This window comes from Athene cunicularia (assembly GCF_003259725.1).
Source record: "Athene cunicularia isolate RWA chromosome 20 unlocalized genomic scaffold, athCun1 chr20_part1, whole genome shotgun sequence".
Classification (NCBI taxonomy): Eukaryota; Metazoa; Chordata; class Aves; order Strigiformes; family Strigidae; genus Athene; species Athene cunicularia.
Window position 1 is genome coordinate 14,097,090 of NW_020799125.1, and position 18,558 is coordinate 14,115,647.

At 42.3% G+C, this 18,558-nt stretch overlaps 1 protein-coding gene and 1 long non-coding RNA gene across 2 annotated transcripts in view; one reads left to right on the forward strand and one right to left on the reverse strand.

Moving 5' to 3' along the window:
- Positions 1-956: 956 nt before the first annotated feature.
- Positions 957-18,403, reverse strand: LOC113487582. Its single transcript, XR_003399818.1, has 3 exons — positions 17,315-18,403; positions 15,678-15,681; positions 957-968 (listed from the first exon to the last, which is right to left on the reverse strand). It is a non-coding gene; the product is annotated as an uncharacterized LOC113487582 (long non-coding RNA).
- The window catches only part of MMP24 (matrix metallopeptidase 24), a 43,998-nt gene continuing 27,265 nt past the window's right edge, over positions 1,826-18,558 (forward strand). Inside the window, exons 1-3 of the mRNA XM_026862252.1 lie at positions 1,826-1,969; positions 6,901-7,017; positions 9,045-9,349. Of these exons, the coding sequence (XP_026718053.1) occupies positions 1,866-1,969; positions 6,901-7,017; positions 9,045-9,349 (526 nt within the window). The 5' untranslated portion in view covers positions 1,826-1,865. The remainder of the gene's footprint in view (positions 1,970-6,900; positions 7,018-9,044; positions 9,350-18,558) is intronic.

The following is an 18,558-nucleotide window of genomic DNA, read 5'->3' on the forward strand; positions in this document are numbered from 1 at the left end:
CCGGGCGCTGCCGCCCGCCGGCAGCCTGCCCGCCTCCTGTAGGCCCGCGTCGTGCCGCTCTCGGCAGCTGCTGCCCGGCTGCGCTCGGGAGTGCGGCCACAGGCGCTGGCAGCTCCTCTGCCTGTGCCTGGCAGGCGAAGGCAGCCGTCCCCCCCTGCCTGCTCTTTCCTGAGCCTCGGCGCTTCTCCCAGCGCCTGTGCGGGCATCGTGCGGCGGCCCTTTCCCTCGCCCGCTGCCGCGTCCGAGCCTGGCCAGGAGGGACGGGGGGTACGGTTTGCTTGGTGTGAGCTGCCCTTGCTGCTCAAGGACGGCGTCTTTTGGTCAGACCACTGGTGCGTGAGCTCCAGCACGCCGTGTTTGTCAGGGGCCAGCGCTGGATGCCAAGGCAGGGGCAGCAGCTGTCCCGTTTCCGAGCAGTTTTGCAGTTTGGCTTTGTCTTGAGTCACTGGCGATGCCCGTGTTGGATAGCGCCGCGTGTCCATTGACTTGGTGAACTGTAATATGTCCGGATCAGATGCTGGCTTATACCTTCTTTCTTCTGCTTTGGAAGCAAGCCCCTTCCTCCCAACAGATTCGGGTATCTTGTTGCCTTAAAGAAATGGGGATTGTTCTCCTTGTGCTGCTCCTGGTTTGAGCCCCTCTCCTGCTGCTGTGTTGTGTTAAGGGATGATGTCTCTGCTCTCCCCCCTGCTCTGAGTGATCAGGCTGCCGATGTGAAAGCAGCACACACAGATGTTTCGTCACCGTTCCTGTGTTGAGGACTGCGTCCTGTGCGTCAGGTGAATTGGCCTCGTGGCTGGAAAAAGCTTACAGGATACCTGTCGATCTCGTAGTAATCCTGGGCTCAGTATTGAATCACAGGGCTGGGGCATTGGCCAGAAGAAGGAAGCACTAGAGTGTGTGTGTGAAAAGTTATGGTGAAAAGTTTTTGCAAGTAAGCCTTCATTCACATTTTATTGACACTTGCACTTAATGGTGAATTAATATCCCTTGTTCTCATGGTATCAAAGTGAGAGGGGGTGAAAAGAAGGGAGGAAAAAAATTACCTTGCATTAATGGGTGGTTTTGAAAATGCTGTCCTTAATATTTTGACAAGTCTGATGTGGTTTTTATCTAAGGCTGCATTCCGGGGGCGAGGCAGGGAAGGAGCCAAAGCTCCTTGAGGAGAGTTGGCTCTTTTCCTGTTCTGACAATTTGCTGGGTATCTGCTGTCACTAGAGGAAGAGTCCATCTAATCAGAGTCCCTGCAAACTTTCTGAGTGTGGGTTTTTTTCTTGTTGGGTTTATTGGTTTTGATTGTTTGTTTTTTTTTTAAGAAATACTTCTATGCTCAGTGCAAGCATAAAGCTGAACTTATGTTTTTGGGGACTGCCCAGGCCTTTTTGTTAAGCTGTTTGCTTGGAGTGATGGTCAAAGACAGGAGTAGGTGTTGGGCTGTGGGTTACTGGAGGTGTGCTGCTGTGGGGACTGAGGAATCTCATAATAGCAAGATGACAGGGGACACAGGAGGTCTCTAGAACAAGGATAGAACTTCTTGGGCATTTCTGGTGCTCCAAAGACCCAAGTCTGCCCCAGTCACTCATTAGTGGTGACAGCTATTTTTAATTGGCAGGTCTGCATTGTCCTGTCAGGACAAGTGATATTAAGTTGGGTCTTCAGCCCTTCCCAGGGATCAGATGATACTACCAAACCTAACCAAAAAAAGAGAGGTGGTTGAGTTTTTTGCACTAGTCCATCACTTTTCCTTTGGAGGCAATGTTCCGATCTGTTAAGTTGAAAACTTACCATGGCATCTTACCATCTGTTTCTTTCTTTTTCAGGGTTGGTTAAAAACTTACGGCTACTTACTTCCATCTGACAGCCAAATGTCTGCCTTGCAGTCAGGAAAAGCTGTGCAGTCCGCAGTTGCCACTATGCAACAGTTTTATGGGATCCCAGTAACAGGAGTTTTGGACCAGACAACTATTGAGTAAGATTAACGTAGGCTAATTGTCACATTACGTACTGTAATATTGTACACGTTGTCATATTACTTGGATAATTATTTAAGTTACAAGAAGTCCTCAAAAGGGATATGTTTGACTGACTCAGCCAGAAAAGTCTTGATTATGAAAAGGTGTCCCTAACAAAAATGTGTGGACAACTGCACCTTTTCTTTTTGCCAACAGTACTGTTTGCAAGTGTGAGGAGAAGCTCTTGTTAAATGTTGTCCTTTGCACGTAGATCCCCATTGCCGGTGCACAGGCAAAGCATGAATGCTGTGAGCTTCTGAAAGCGGAGAACATCAAGGATTTCATTTATGTCCATCTCCATCCGGATTTAGGTGAAAATCTGATTCCAGAAATGGCTTCTAATGTATTGCTTAATTAATTGCAGTTGTGGATCTCAATAGATGCCATTTGTAGAGATCTATAATTCCAAGTTGAAGTGAGTTGTTGCAGTCTTATGATGATAAGTGAGACTACAGCAACTGTTGATAGTTGCTTTTTGTTGCACTTGAGATGTTCTCTGCTGTATGTTGACCGTGTGTTATTTGTGATCAGTGTCTTGATAGCACAGAAGCATTGGTATAAATCACCTAGGCCAGATGGACTCTGTTATTTGAAGGCTGTTGCCTTTAGTCTGCTGCTCAGCATGTACTGTGAAGCGTGGTCTGGAAGTGGTGTTTGTTGCTCCTACTTGTCTGACTTCCTGTTGTCTGATTGCCTGGATGTCCTGTTTTGTCTGAATCTTTCTGCTCTTGGTCTGGAGTAGGGGATCATCTGTTGACTAAAGCAGAATGCAGATAAGGTCTTACTGATACTTTCTGGGAAGAAGCAGCATCTCGTGGTGAGCAAAAATGAAAGCATAAATAATAGAACTTGCTTAGCCCCTGCCTAAGAGTCTTCCCTTGACCTTTTCTTACTGTATTAGCAGACCCTTTTAGAGTGTGCTCTGCCCAGTTTTTCATCTCTCCTGTTAGGGCACTCTGCTGGCAAAAGGGACACAGAAGCACAAAAGAAGGGGGCACAAAGTATCTAAATAGCATGAAGAACAAAGGGGTTTGGTTGTATGCCTTCCAGAAGAGAGAGATTAGTGAATTAGGCAGGAGGGGATCATCCTGGACTGAGAGTGCCTCTCCAGTGAATGTAATGTTCCTTCCTTTAGCTCAGAGGAAAAGCCCCTTATTCTCCATTGAGGAATAGAGAAAATCCTGTTTGTTTGCTTTTCAAGTAAGTTGGAAATGAAATGCTTTTTAAAGGTGGGGATTTTCCATCTGAGATCTCTTTGCTGTTAATAATACAGTTTGTAAGTGAATGCTGAAACAGAGCCAGAGAGAAAGGTTGTGTATGTGCAGTTGCTGTGTAGAAGCTTGCAGCTGGGATGCTTTTGAGTTGGAAGGGGGTGGGAGAAGAAGCAGCTATGATATTGGGGTGCTAGTTTGGGAACTTAGAGAGCTGCTTCTGCTACCCTGTGAGTGACAGAGGAAGGGAGCAAACTGCATGTGGGAGTCCCTGCTTTGATAAGGAAGAGTATTTTTCTGGAGGAAAGGAAGGTGTTGCCTACGTTTTACTGAGTTTATATACAGGCAGGGGTTGATGGGTGCATGAACACCCGAAGGCTGATTGATGGGTGCAATACCTAGATGGTTCCCTCTTCTGCAATTTGAGCCTCCAAAGGCTTGAAACCTCAGCTGCAACCAAACGCGGGTGTGCTTTGCTGGCAGTTCAGCTGTTCTACTTCCATCTGTCCTGCATCAGTAGGTCCGTATGTTGTATGGCAGGGTGAAGCAGGAGTACCTACCTAGAGATTACACAAAAGGAAATAGGGATCCTAATTGCTGTTAGCAGTGAGCTGGTATTTTGAGTTGGAGGGCACGTCAGGCTGGGCCTTCTTGGGCTGTTGCTTCCTCAGGCCTGGTTCTAGAAGCTGAGCAAAAGGAGAACTGTCAAGGCAGGCTGGCTGTGAGAGCTCTGAATTACTCGGGTGTTTGCTAAGCTGTTATTTCAGTCTGTGTTTTGAGTTTGGAGATTGCAATTATGAGTTTTTCTGTCACTTCTGTCAGTGTCTTAAGCTCTGTCCCTTTGAAGTGACTTTAGAATCAGTCAGAGTGAGAAGTTATTATTTTCTGTGGTTTCTTTGTTAGGCAACAAATTCTGCATACTCTGTTTACACTTACTATGGAAGCCTAAAGTTTTTCATCTCTTTCCCCACACGCCCCCAAATCCTGAGCTGCTTCTTTCCTCCAAGAGTGGTACCCAAGTGTGTGAAAGTTACCATGCAGGTGCTGCCAGTGGGAGTGGGAAATGGGAAGGAACAACACCATTGATGTTGCTTACTGGTACCCGAAAGGCAGGTGGGATGGGAGTCTGTCCAGCAGAGGGGCTGCCTTGAGGTAGCAGGTTGAGGATGTTTAGTTTCCTGTAAGGAGAGCAGAGGAGAATATGTAAAATGGCCTCCTCATACCCTGCAATTGACAGTGCCGCAGCAAACTTGGTGTCTGCCTGCAGCTAGTGGGTTGAATTGTAATTTTGCTCAGAACTAGGCGAGGGTATAGTCCTGGGAGCGTGCTGGGAGAGAAGGCATGCTAGCACCTAACAAAAGCAGTGGCTGTTGTGTTTGTCATAATCAATCATGTGGCCCTGGAGGGAACCAAGAAATAGTCTTGCTTATGTTGGAAGTGTCCTGTGTGTATTGTGCTTTGTCTGGAGCCTGTTGTGCAGGTCCCTCACCTTGGGAGGCATGACACAGATATTTAAAGATACCACTTCCACCAGCTCAATAGTAGGTGATTGAGAGTGACAGCTTCCTCTGTTCAGGAGAGTTTTGTGGAGGCCTTGGAGCCTGAACTGGGGAAAGCAGCTGTATCTGGACAAGAGCTCTATGTCACTGCTTTTTGAAATGACCTGTTTTCTGCATGCCGAGCAGCTGGAGGAATGTAATAGTTTATGTGTAAACAATACCAAGTATAAATTTTGATGATCCAGTGTTATTGGTGCCCCCATTTAAAAAGAAAAAAAAAAAAAGTGGGGTGGAGGGGGCAAGCCACCATAAGTTTCTGACTCCTGATTCAAGTGATTGTCTTTTGTTGTTTCTGATGTGGTGTGTTTTTATAACTGGAACACAGAAAGGGTTAATCCAAACTGCTCAGTAGAGAGTGGCTGTCAAAAAACTCAGATAAAAAAGATCAACGGCAGCAAGCTACAGCTTTGTGATTATTTAGCCATAGATGTGTGTTGTTGAGAAAAGATGACTGGACTTGTACCCTGGCCCATGTGATTAGATTAGGGCCCATATGTCTGGGAAGTAAGTTGAATCAGGGAACTGGTCCAGATTCATTCTCAGCTTGACATTAGCACAGGCTGTTGACAAATTGAGTACTGCCTAGCTCTAACCAGGTAGTTGTTTTTTTTTCACAAAGTCTGTTTCAGAAAGCGTGTAGCTGAGCTCTGGTACAAACGGTGGTAGAATATGGGGGTTCAGACAGGCCTAAGTGTAACAGGGTTGGAAGAGGAATTAGTCAGCTGTGTGTAACATGTCTGTCTGCAGCTCTGCAAATGCTGGCACCTTTGAGGCTTTGGCTGCAGAAGCCCTTAAAGCCCAGGGTGCCGGTGTTAAGCTTGCCTCTGGAGCAGCCCCATGCCCTAGCCCATGTCCATACATTGTGATGGAGCTGGCACTGGGGCAGGGAATTTGACTGGTTTTGAGGGAATTAACTTTTGGTCAGGTCTCTTCTGATTGGCTTTGATAGCATGAGGCTGATGTGTGTGTGGGCCCATTGCCTGCAGCCTGCTTGGCATAGGGCAGGTGTTGGGAAGGTGCAGCTGGTGTTCATACATGAAACAGATGTTGAGGTGTGAGGGACTTTGTGATATATGGCTGTGTCAGCATAGCCAGCACTGGCCTGGAAAGTCCTGGTGACTTGTCCTACACATCCATGTTGGTTTGGTAGTACTCCCCTGTTACCTTCCTGACTTTTAGGTGATACTAGTAAAGATAAAACAGAAGGTAATTTTCTGACTGTAATCAGGGCCTGATGATGGTGATGTTCAGAGTACTGGAGTTCTCATGAAGCTCAAGAGATGAAAACCTGATTCACACTACAGTTTGTGTAAGGTTATGCTAAAAACTGTACCATATCATGACTGGAAACTTAAAAAAAAAAAACCCAAACAAACCTTGGGAAATATCTAGGAGAGTACAGGCTACAGTAAGCCTAACATCTCTCTAGGAAAGTGGTAGAAGCAATGCAAGAGAACACAAATAAAGGACACTTGGAAAAACACAGTGTATTGAGGTTGAATTAATATGGCTTTTCTAAAAGCAAACCTTAGATGTACCACTTTTCTTTGAAGGTGGCAGCAGTTGTGTGGGCAAGACAGATCTGATTTCCACAGTTTGCTTAGATTTCTGAAAGACATAACATACTGATAAATGTAAAGTAATGTAACTGGGGAAGATCTGTGCTAGCGTTATATACACAGCTTGGGTTCTTGTTATACATGTTGTACTGTACCTGACAACTCTCATTTGCTCTGTTCGTGGTGGGCAGAAGTTGACAGATGACTGTACTGAAATTTGTAAGCACCCATAGATTTTGCATATAGGAAGTGATCTAAAGAAAGGTCAGCTGCTTGGCTTGAACTGTGAGCAGGTACGTGTGCTGTGAAAGAATGTTCTTGTGAGGGTGTACAAGGCAAAGTGTCTTGTCTACTTGTTTTATATTTAAAAGATGTCCCAGAAAGGAGTCTTGCAAACCATCTGCTCGTGATGGGAGGACCCTTCCTGAAGGTGTGGGACTAATATTTTTGATAGATAAGATGTACATTGTTTAGGCTTAGAAGTCTTCCAGTCATCCCCTGACTTCTTTTGAATCTGATTTCCAAGCTCTTCGTTAGCTTGCTCACTCTTCCCTTCCAGGTGGATGAAGAAGCCTCGATGTGGAGTTCCAGATCATCCCCACCTACGCCATAGCCGGAGGAAAAAGCGGTATGCACTAACTGGTCAAAAGTGGAGGCAGAAGCATATAACCTACAGGTACAGCCCCCTCCCTGCCCCTTTTTGTTTGGGGAAAAACATGTTCTGTACTTGTTTGGTATGCAAATTTTGTAAAGACTTTTAAAAACTGGATTTTTCCTGTGATGCCTAGTTGAGGCTTTCATTCTCAGAACATGGTGGAGGGAAATACTTTCAGAGAACTGAAGTAACTGAAAAGTCAATTATTAATTAGAAAATAACTGATCAGTAAAGGATTCTGATTCCCATCCGTCAGTAGTTTAGTTTTGGCAGGAAAATCCTAGTATGCCCCTTTCTGTTCCCTTAGAAATCTAAGGCTCTAGCCCTTAGATCACGAGTCATCTTTAACAAACCATTGAAGCAGAAGGAACATCTTCATCTAAAGGTGTGATGCTTTCTCCCTCTACTGATTTGCAACATGTTACTGAAAGTTTATTTTTGTAGAGGTTTTACTTTTGCTTATGTAGTAGAACTCTTGCTTTTGTCCAGACTTAGTCCTTCCGAGGCAGTATGCTGAAGTGAGCTACAAGTGTCAAATGATTGTTACATAATGATGATTGTTTCTCAGAGATGTGTTTTGTTAGTGTCATTTAGGCCTTTAGCTTTTGAAGGGCAATTTCAGAGTAATGCTAATGGAAGTTTCTGACAATAAGAATGTCACTTCAGAATAAAACACACCCCTCTAGTTCAAAGTATAGGCTTCTAATTTTTTTTTGAAGGGTGAAAAGAGGTTGCAGAGGAGGGAAAATTAGGAATGTAGACATTAAGGAAAAGATATGGATGAGCAAAGCTGAGACAGAAAGAAAGTCTGGTGAAGAAGTATAAATATGAGTGACTTTTGGGAAGGTGCAAGAATGTGTTGGAAGTATGATGGATTGAAGGGAAATAGAATTAGGGGCTGGGGCACCCTGTTGCTTCTGCTGAGAGCTCTGAGAAAGAAGGAGAATTCTTCAGGTAATAGTGAGGAACTGCAGAGACTGGGAGGATGGACTAGTTCAAAACTTCCACCAATAATCATTCCTTTAACTCAGATTTTAAAGGGACGCTTCCTGTATGTGAAGATCTGAGAGTCAGATCCTGATTCTAACCTTTTCTGGACCTTAGGGAAAACTGGTATATAATTGTATAAGTAAAAGATACCTTAAGTTTATGCTTAACCACAGGAAGCAGGTTGGCAGATGGCTTCACTTCTGCCATTGTCAACTAGTAGTTTAACTTTCCAATTTCAGTATTTGTAGTGTGCCATTGAAGTGATAGGTATCTTGTTTTACCACTGAATGTATTACAGCGTCTTTCCTCTGTCAATCGTTGTATTAAATTGAACCAGTTTCATTAAAAACTGGAAGTTGTTTCCATGACACAGATATTTCATATTCCCCAAGACAAGTTCAAGGATCTTGAGTCTGTTATATGCACAAAATATACCCCATGAACAGCACTTTTAAAGCTAAAATTTACAATTATGGGAAATTTGTGTGCACTTAATTTTCACCCTCGCTCCTCATAAACTGTGTGTCACCAGCTGTCATGGACTGGGTTGCACAAAACTGGCAGGTCTGTCGCTCCTATGAGCTCTTAAGTATTTTGAGTAGTCCTGAGAATGAAGCTGCTCATATAAGTAAGGTTGTATAGTTTACTGAAAGATTTGTTTCTCAAAAAGAATTTTAGTAGTCATTTTTTTTCATACATTGAATTCCATTATAGCATGATAATTTCAGACAAAATCCAAAGTAATTTACATTTTTAAACAAAGTTACTTAGTTGTCTACACCAGGATTTGAAAGGTTGTCAGGTTTTTAGGAATTGATGCAAGATCAACCAAAGTATCAAGAAGATTCTTACTAGTAAATGTAGACTTCAGATCAGGGCTGTAGTTTTGTTGGTAACTTTTATTTGTTAACAGCAAAACTTTGCATGTGCAAAGTAGTGTCTGCAAAAAATAAAAACCCTTTGGAAACTGTGTAGATGTGGCTGTGTATTGAAAATACAGTAAGAAGTCTCAAATGTATTCTGCAAATTTAAACAACTCTTCTTTTTCATTCACACAGTGTACACAACTATACCCCCAAGGTTGGAGAGATTGATACAAGGAGAGCCATTCGTCAGGCATTTGATGTTTGGCAGAGAGTGACACCACTTACCTTTGAAGAGGTCCCTTACCATGAGATTAAAAATGACAGAAAGGAGGCAGATATTATGATATTTTTTGCTTCTGGTTTCCATGGAGACAGTTCTCCGTTTGATGGAGAAGGTGGATTCCTAGCTCACGCTTACTTTCCTGGACCAGGAATAGGAGGAGATACTCACTTCGATTCAGATGAGCCGTGGACCCTGGGAAATTCTAATCATGATGGTAAGGGTGCAGGTCATTTTTCTGAAACAAAGATAAATTGAATGTAGATACATTGACAGGCTTTCAGTTAGAAAGTATTTGGTTATGGAGCTTTTGCCTCCCATACAACGGTTCAAATGTCTAAAACATGTATTCTATCTTAAATTTATAGATAATTTTATAGGGTAAATTTATTAGTAAGTTTGTGACTCTGCATGCCTCTGTGCACATGTATGAGTGTTGAGGAGTGAACAGAAGTGTGTGTCTACTGGCTTTTTGCATCTCAAGATTTGGACCATAGTTGCTACGGAAACCACATCTCTGGGAGGGAACAGGTGAACAAGAGTGTTGAAATGTAAACTGTCTCATGGAATGCTTAACAAGGGCTATTAGAGTTAGTTGTAATGGTGAATAGAAAGTTAAGAGAGTGAAGACATATGAATGTTGTCAAGTTATTTTGATCCATATTTGTTTTCCCACAGTCTGAGTATGGTCATAATTCCTCCCATCAGAAGTTGGGGATGGCAGATTTGTTGAGGAAGACTGATGATTAGGACAACTCTCTTTGTGATATTAAGCAGTGAAGAGTTTCTGTATCTTTCTAGCTTTATTTTACTCTCTAATGACAATTAGCACTTTCTGATCTATCTTCAAACCTTTGTTTGAGGATAGTGATGACTTGTACAATGTTTAAGTTAGAAAACTAGAATTTTATAGTGGTCTCTTAAAATATCACTCTGATTTCCACAGTCTTAGTGATTTGGGAAGGACAACGTGTCTTTAAACCTTTAGGGGTTCAAAATCATGTTTTGAAACATTTTATAAGGAATTAGAGGTTTCCTTGGATGTAAATATGGCTCGATTTTTAAATTGTGTAAAACATAGTAGCATTGTTCTGGCCATGATGTCTAAGGACATATGCAGAGGTAATGTCTTTCATTAGACCAAATAGTGTAGGTTGAAAAGGAGAAACACTTTCAGTCATGCAAGGCATCTTCAAGCCTGACCTAAAAGTGACAGCTTGCTTTCAGTATGGAATGCAAATTGAGAAAATACCTCAGAGTTTTGAGTCAGTGTCTATCAGATTATCTTTGAAAGGAAATGGAGCTGGCAAGTTCAATGTGGGAATGCTAATTTGTAGGAAAGCAGAAATGATATGGTACTTGTCTTCTCAGGGAAGGAGATGTAATGTTTCCTGGCATGTTTAAATGACTACATTAGATGTAGGCAGAGAAAGAGAGAGGTTATAGCCTGTGGGATGTGGATAGTGTGGGAGGTTATGGTGTGGCAGAACAGCAGTGTCTTGCTATCCTGAATTGTTCTGAATTTTTATTCCTAGGTTTGTGGCTGGAGGGCAGTTTATAGGTTTCTCTTGAGGATTAGGATTGACAGTCAGAGACTGATTATCTTGTGAGAGCTGCTTTTGCAGAAGTGTATTTGTGCTTTTATCAGTGGTCTGTGCAAGTTCAGTCTGATCTTAGTAGTTATTTGATCTCAACTATGGGATGTGAGAGTGGCTTATGTGCTGGATGTGACTTCCCAGGTAAGCCCATGTATGGTCCTTACAGGAAGGTAGAAGGGAAGGTTTTGACAAGTTGTACTTGGTGGGGTTTGTTGTTGTTGTGGGTTTGGGGTTTTTTTCCACACAAAAAGCTTCCTTCTAATGATAAGCTTACCAAGGTTGGGAGACAGTTTAAAGACTGGCAGAGATGCCTCTGAGGACAATTTTCCATTAGGTATGATGTTCTAACATAGATAATAACTTTTTTGAGGGTTTTTTTGGTGTAGGTTTTAGGGTGGTCTTTGAGAGCGATGTATACAATGAGTAGAGGATCTCTTTTTTTATAAAAGCTCTTTCTTATGCAGGATCCACATGGCTCTTTGAAAAACATGATGTATTTCTGTGGTGTGCTGTCATGAGCAGTGTCCTCAGAGTGCATGTAATTGGTATTTGACAGGCTAGTGTTCATTCTGAGTGTAAAAATTGATAGAAGAGTTGAGATTTCCATTCTGGAGGATAAATGTCATTTGTGTATTCGTTTTCAAATAACCATTCTGCATAGACTGAGTGGCATGGTTATTTGAAAACTCTTTTTAACGTCACCAACAAGGATGTTGAGAATGGTGGGGTCATATTTGTCCCCTCTACCTGGGGGAAGTGCTGATGATAGAAAGGGAATTTCATGTGTTGAGGATAACAGGGGTAAGCCTATAGAGCTTTATAGAAGTGTTAAATGTGAGGAATTTGGTTTTGCTGTGTTCTTCACATTGGTATGCAAATGTGAAAATGTCCTATCTCCTCATTGGATGATCCAGGCCTTTTTAGGAGGGTTTTTCCTTCTGTTTCATGATGTCTTGTCCTTGGAGCTCTCACTTAGCTCCAGGTTCTCACCTCTGATGTGTTTTATTTGAAATGCTGTTAGCAGGTCTCAAAGAGTTTCTTCTTGGTCAGAGATTTCCTGCACTGTAATCAGTTCACTACCTTTTTTTTCATTGAAAATAAGGTGTTAGTGAGGACAATATTAACTTTTTTACAGGAAGTATTCAAACAGTCTTGCTTGTCCTTATATGTATTTTAGGGCGGTGGGGTTGTTCAGGCTGGAACTCTAAGTCTCTCAGTGAAAGAATAAAAATACCCTACCAGTAGATCAGTAGCAAAGCTCTCATTTGTTCACATGCTAAAAAGGAACTGTTTTGGCCATTCAGCATCCATTCAGTGATTATAGAAATCTTAAAATAGCCATGAAGTAACTAACAATAGTATCTTTACATCAACATGCAAAATAGCACCATGTAAAATGTTCCATTCCTGACAGGAATGTGTAGTAGTTGAAGGGAAAATTTGAACAATCTGCCTCAAAGCTCTCTTAGCCTTGCAGCAATTATAAAGGTATATCTCTGGTCTGCAAAGCAGGATACTGAAACTGGTACTGTAGGTCCTTATAGTATTTGGCTGATCTGTTTAGTTCGTATAGTTTTGTTATAAACCAGTACGGTCTGAAGGTTTGCTTGTGTTAGTGTACATTTGTCTTACTGGGTTGGGGCACCTGAAGAGTTTCAGTAAGTCCGTGTTTGGATGTGGTTGTCACCCCACAGAACTATTTTGGAGTCCTCACTAGCAGTACAAATTATGTGGATAAAAGCCAAACATTTCAGATGAAGTACTAACCCCGTCAGAAAAAACAAAGAATAATTTGAACAGATCTTTCTGTGAAAACAGCCATCTCTGATATGTACATGGAGAGCGTGTTATATCCTACTGATGTGTCTGTTTTGTAAAGATACCTTGTGGTAATCTGCTAGCGTTCATGAGCAATTCATCACACCAGCTAGTTGGTAGTTAGTTGGGATTTATATACTTGTTATCATTTTGCATGATCATTATTATACTGGTTTTGCCCCTTGTGGACAGCATGTCCCTTAAAATTATTAGTATAATCATAAGAGCTGTTGGTTGTCTTTCTGAGACTGTGGTAATAGGGGCATGTGCACCAACACTTCTATTATCTTCTGCTGTGAAGAATGATCCTGCATAAGCTTTCAAAGTGAATGCAAAGTTTCCTTCCTCCTGGATATTAGTTACAGTTTCACTCATGCATACAATTCCTTTAGCTGAGTAATACTGTACTTCCAATTCATGACTGCTGATTTATCATCTTAATTGTACTGCCTTCTCTGATATTCCCGTAAGCAAGCTGTGGAAGATTAATTTAGATAATACCATGATGAGGATGTGCAAAACCAGGTAGGAAGTTGACTCCTGGAGCAGTCCTTATTAACTGGGTTCATGGGATACAGAATTCATTTGTTAAGTTTTCAGATGAGATGTCAGTGGGAGCACCTAGAAGCATGAAGCAGACTGCTGGAATTTGGAAGGACCAAGGCAAATCAGAAGTGGTATGGCAAACAGGATGCAACAGAAAAAAAGGAGGAATGTGGTCTTACATTTAGAGATAAATCATCTACACAGCCACACAATGAGGAGCAACTGGCATGGTCACAGTTGCAGGGACTTCCCATGTTTTTCCTGGAAGGTGCTCCTCAGTAGAAATGAAAGCAGCTCTTGTCCTTTAGCTTATCCTGGACTTGTAGCAGTAAGGGCTCCAGCTTATTAGACTTTGATGTATGGGCACTTGGAGGCAATTGAAGCTGGTTTTGGAGTCATTATCTTTTAGTGGTACATTGTGTGCAGCTGCTTGCCAGCCAAGTGACCCCTCTTGGCTGCGTGGATGCACATGTCACTGCACATGTCAGTGCAAGCATTCTCTGTATCACAGTTGCTTGCATTACCAGAAGGGACACCAAAGGTGACTGTTCTATTTCCTCCAAGGCTTGGGCTTTTTTTATAATACTTGAAATGTGCTGTAGAAACAGCCAAGCAAACTTTAAACTGCCCATCTCGTGACTCACAGCTGCTGACATACGCTGCTCACTGTAGGCAGCCAAGCTTGTGCCTGAAAGAGGACAAACAGACTTGGCTCTGCTGGGATCTCTCTCCCTTGGCTGCCTCAGTATCTTACCTAACTTGGCTCAAGCACAGAGGTGCTGCATGAAATCTTTTATTAACTGGCCAAATCAAGAATTTCATAGCCTTTATTTAAAAATAATAATGATACTTACATATTAATTCCAACAACAGGTTGAAAAGGAATCCTGAGTGGCTGAAAGTAAGTTCTGTCAGTTTAAATATCCACATTACACATAACTGCTCTTAAACCCCTCTGACAACTCAAACGTTTGTTTAATCCAGGTTAATTACAGAAACTAAATTTTAACGTCTGGTTTAACATTGAAAATAGTATCAATAGTAATCCCAGGTAAATCTTCTTTATGGTCCTTTAAAAGTTAAAGACCATTGCTGTTATGCATGTTTTCAGCACTGTACTAGTAAGTATTTGGTGTCTGCCAACTCACTGCAGATATTAACTTTATAGCTATATAGTTATAGCTGTATGTAGCTATGAGCTATTCCTCTGTTGGTAGTGACAATACTTGCTCTGTCACCATCACTGCAAATAGCAGTACCTGTGCCTTGCTAGTACGGGTGCTAGCAACACACACCTCCGCAGTAACCACCCGTGGCTGTCGCTGCAGGGTGGGTGAGCAGAACTGCCCCTGCTGGGGCTCTTCCATCTGTAACGGTGATACCTGCTGTCAGTCTTCCTGCGTGATCCAGATTTCATTCCAAAGCTTATGTATACCAGGCACTGCACTGGTCAGGAAATGCACTGAAGCAGGAGTAGAAGGCTTAAAGTGGAGCAGGATTGATTTAAGGAAGACATTAAGAGAACTGTTTTAATGCTAAAGGAGTGTAAGTACTGAGGTATCCATGCCCTGGCAGGGATCACCAGAATTTTCTTCTTTCCATATGCCCAGAACTGAGCTGTAAGACCCTCTCTTTCATCTGCATTGTAAGTGAGAGTGTGCCCAAGGGCAGCCACTTCAGCTTGTTCAGGAAACAATCCCAGCTGACAAGTTATTCCCCTAGCGCCTCTAGTGTAACTCAACTTCATATCAGGTTTGGTCATTTTGCAGTTCAAAGGATTAATCTTTCAGTATCCTCTTTTCCAGGGACTCTCCCACACTGCACAGCTTCACACCTGGATCAAGTTCCCTTTGTAAATGTAGGATTACTGCTGTGACTGCTCTTAAGTTATTGCCAAGAAATGCTAAGCTTTGCTAACAGCAAGTAAACAAATATTGTAGTCATTACAACAGACATGCCCCCATAGATCCCGGTGGGTTTCTCCAGAGGCTTCTTTGGAAAACTTTTTGTTCAGGGCTTCTGAAGAAAAGCCAGCGAAAAAGAGTGCCAGGTTTACAAGCCACTGCTAGAACCAGTACAGGAGATGAGACCTCGTGGGTCTCTTTCAGTGCCAGAACACTGCAGGATCTTCTACAGAAGTTCTGGAGGAGAAGGGCCTGAACCACCTTCTGGGAAGGCTTCTGTCAGCCACAGAAGAGGAACTGGACATATTTTCCTCTGTGATCCCACCACAGGGACTAGTGTTTCAGTGGGTGACTGCCTGGACAAGAGAGCAAGCACTCCTGAAGCCACCATCTGTACACTGCATATGTTCAGGAACCTGAGCAGGTTTTTCAGGACAGCCAAATACAAAGCTGACTAATCTGAATGTTCAGCAAGGATCTCCAGGAGAAAGTTATGATTAGAGTAGCTGATTTTGGAGGAGAATCTTGCTGATGGCCAGTAAGCGTGACAGCCTATTGTAACCTGTTGGTGGGGGTCATGTGTAGCTTTGAGCTGATGCTTAATCTGCTGGTCAGTGTGTTCAGAGCGGTGTCTTCGCTGGAGGTTTATTGTTTTCTATCATGGCAGTACTAATATCACAAACCTTCTTGATTCTGTTTACATTTGTAGTCCTGTTTCTAAAGCTAGGATTCGGTCTCTCATCTCTATATTTACAGTGGAATTCAGTTGTGCAAACAGGCATTCAGCCAAGCTTTGAGGGAGCCACTCTCCTACCACAGCTTGGGCTGGTCTTGTTATGAAATCAGGTGCGCAAAATTAATTCAAGCTTGAACCTGAATGTCCTGGTACTCATTTTATTCCTGCTATGAGTACAAAGTTCTTAAAATTGCGCAGACACCTACAGATTTTCTGCCACAGTGGTGCCTCTACTTGGAGTCTGTCCCGTTTACATCACTGACCTTTATCCTTTTGGTCCATCTTAGGTGTTTTATGGACGATGTCCCATGCTTCTGATACTTGTCTTTACCATGTTGTCTGAGCACTTTAACCTGCTTACTTGTCTTGAATACTCTAGAAGCCATTAATATGGAAGGTTACTTCTCTAAAAATGCAGTTACTGAGCAGTGTCATTATACTTCATGGGCTGTGTCTGGCTAGAACGGGTTCTTCTACAGACTGTCTTCATGGAATAGGTGTATTGGCTTTCCCTGTTCAGATTCCTGCATTTTGGAGGGATGAGTGTCTTTCAAAGCCCTAAATAATTTGACCTTGAATGAGAAACAGAATTCAGGTACCATGCTTTTCATTCCTAGCTTCTGGAACTTAGTTTGCAGACTAGTGCTCTCTGTCTCCGGTCAGATGCTTAAGGTCTCCGCTCAGTTTAAACTCCTGCACAAGGGGTTCTGCACATGCTTCCTCCCATCACTGTCATGTTTTTTCCAGCACTTCTTTCTCTCTCATCCCCTTTGAACCAGGGGAAGGTTGAAGTGGCCCACAGTGTGAACCAGATAAGGGAGTGGATGTAGCCAGATGTTGTTTGTCTTTCTTTTCCGTTCTCCTGATTTGGTTTACCTCAGCACCACCCCAGCTCTTGGGCCCAAATGAAAGAGTAGGTAGAGATGGGTGGCTGGGGCAGGAAAAAGGCCTGTTGTCCTTTCAGCTGCAAGATGCACATCTTGATCATAGAACCACAGCAGAACTATTGCCTGTCCATGTTCTGGATAGAGTCTTATTTCTTCAGACCGAACTGTTAGTCTCTGCCTGCCATTTTCCTTGCCTTTTTTCTTCCTGTTCTTTGTCATTATTTTCACACAGAAAGCTTTTCTTGTTCCTTAGCTGGGTCTTTCTGCAAAGCCAGCTTCACTTTTGACAGTAGTGCATGGCTGAAACCAGTGATGTTTCAAGTTTAAGAAGAATGGAGTGTGGTGTTTGGAGGCTGTATATGAAAGGTGTTGACAAACTGCGAAGAGTCCAGTGCAGGGGCACTGAGGTGATAAGGGACTGGAGCAAGAAGAAACCAGGGGAACTGAGCTTGTTTAGTCTAGTGAGGAGGAAGAGGATGGGGTGGGGATGAAGCATCTAATAGCAGTCTTCCACCTGGGAAGATACTGTAGAGAGAACAGAGCCACACTCTTCTTGGAGGTGAACAGAGAAAGGAACAAAAGGCAATGGGCACAAGCAGCAACAGGGAAAACTCCATCTGGGCATAAGGAAAAAAATTCTTCACTAACAGAGTGGTGCAACTCTGAGGCTGTGCCTGGAGAGGTTATAGAGACTTGACTGGATGATGCCCTGAGCAACATGATGTAGTTTTGAGATTAGCCCTGCTTGAAACAGAAAGTTAAACTCTATGACTTCCAGATATGCCTTTCAGTTTAAATCTTTCCATAATTCTCTAGCATTGCCAAACAGATAGAATTTTCACAAATTGCAGTTATTTCTGATGGCAACTCTGAGCTGTAACAAGGTATTTAGCTCATAAAAGTCTCTCTTCAATCACCAAATTCCCTGCTAAAACCAGAAATCTTTTAATGGTGATGTTCCTCATGAAGGAGGGCTGGTGATGCTCATACATCCATAAAAAGATTGCTGGCAATATTTTTTGGCCAATATTTGATATTTTTGAAGTACCACCTCTTATTGTTTGGTTGTGGTTTTTTTTTTTAATGCAAGAAAGTACAAGGTTTCTGTAAGCATTCACTAGATTAATCATATAAACATTGAATGTATGTTAGGATGCATTATATAACAGATCCCCTAGTATTAAGTGGTATGTGTAAGTAGGTTTGCCTTTTTTTCACCTGGTAGTTCTTTATTTTATCAGAGACTTCCAATCACTTTGGCATCATTGCCAACTAAACATTCTGTATCCTATTTAATTTGTTTGATTACGATCCTGATATTTTAGGTGGAGGAAGTAGACTAAGGGGAGTGAAGAGTACCCAGTTGTTGCTTTTTTTTTCTTTGAGATTTGTATTGGTATCTACTTTTCCAGGATGACTCTTTACTATCTACTACAGCCCATTTACCTGACTTGTACAGGTACGGTGCAGGCTTGCTGAAAAAGAAAATACAGCTTCCCTTAACCCCTGTATGTTCACCCAGCGTATTTCCAGAACTTGGTACTCTTTTCTCCTCAATTCTTGTTTCCTCTGTGTTTCGCCTTGCTTTCTGTCTCATTTCTCTCTCTACCAATTTTTTCATGTTCATTTTCTATGGAAATGCTGAGGCCAGCAAAGACAATCTACAAAATATCAATGTAGTGAGTAATTTGACAGAGCGTGCATGTACACCCAACACAGTACACATATAATCTTTGTGCTATTTGGCTGTTAAATACTTTAAAAAATTTTCTTTCTCTGATTTCTCAGGTATAGAACATCTCCACATCTAAAGAGTTTTGTTCTAACAAATGGCATTTTGAATTCATCATTATTTTTCAGGCTTCTGACACTGTTGTTGAAAACAAGCATCAGTATTTTTCGGAGAGAAAATCAGAGCTGGTTTGAAGCTACTCATG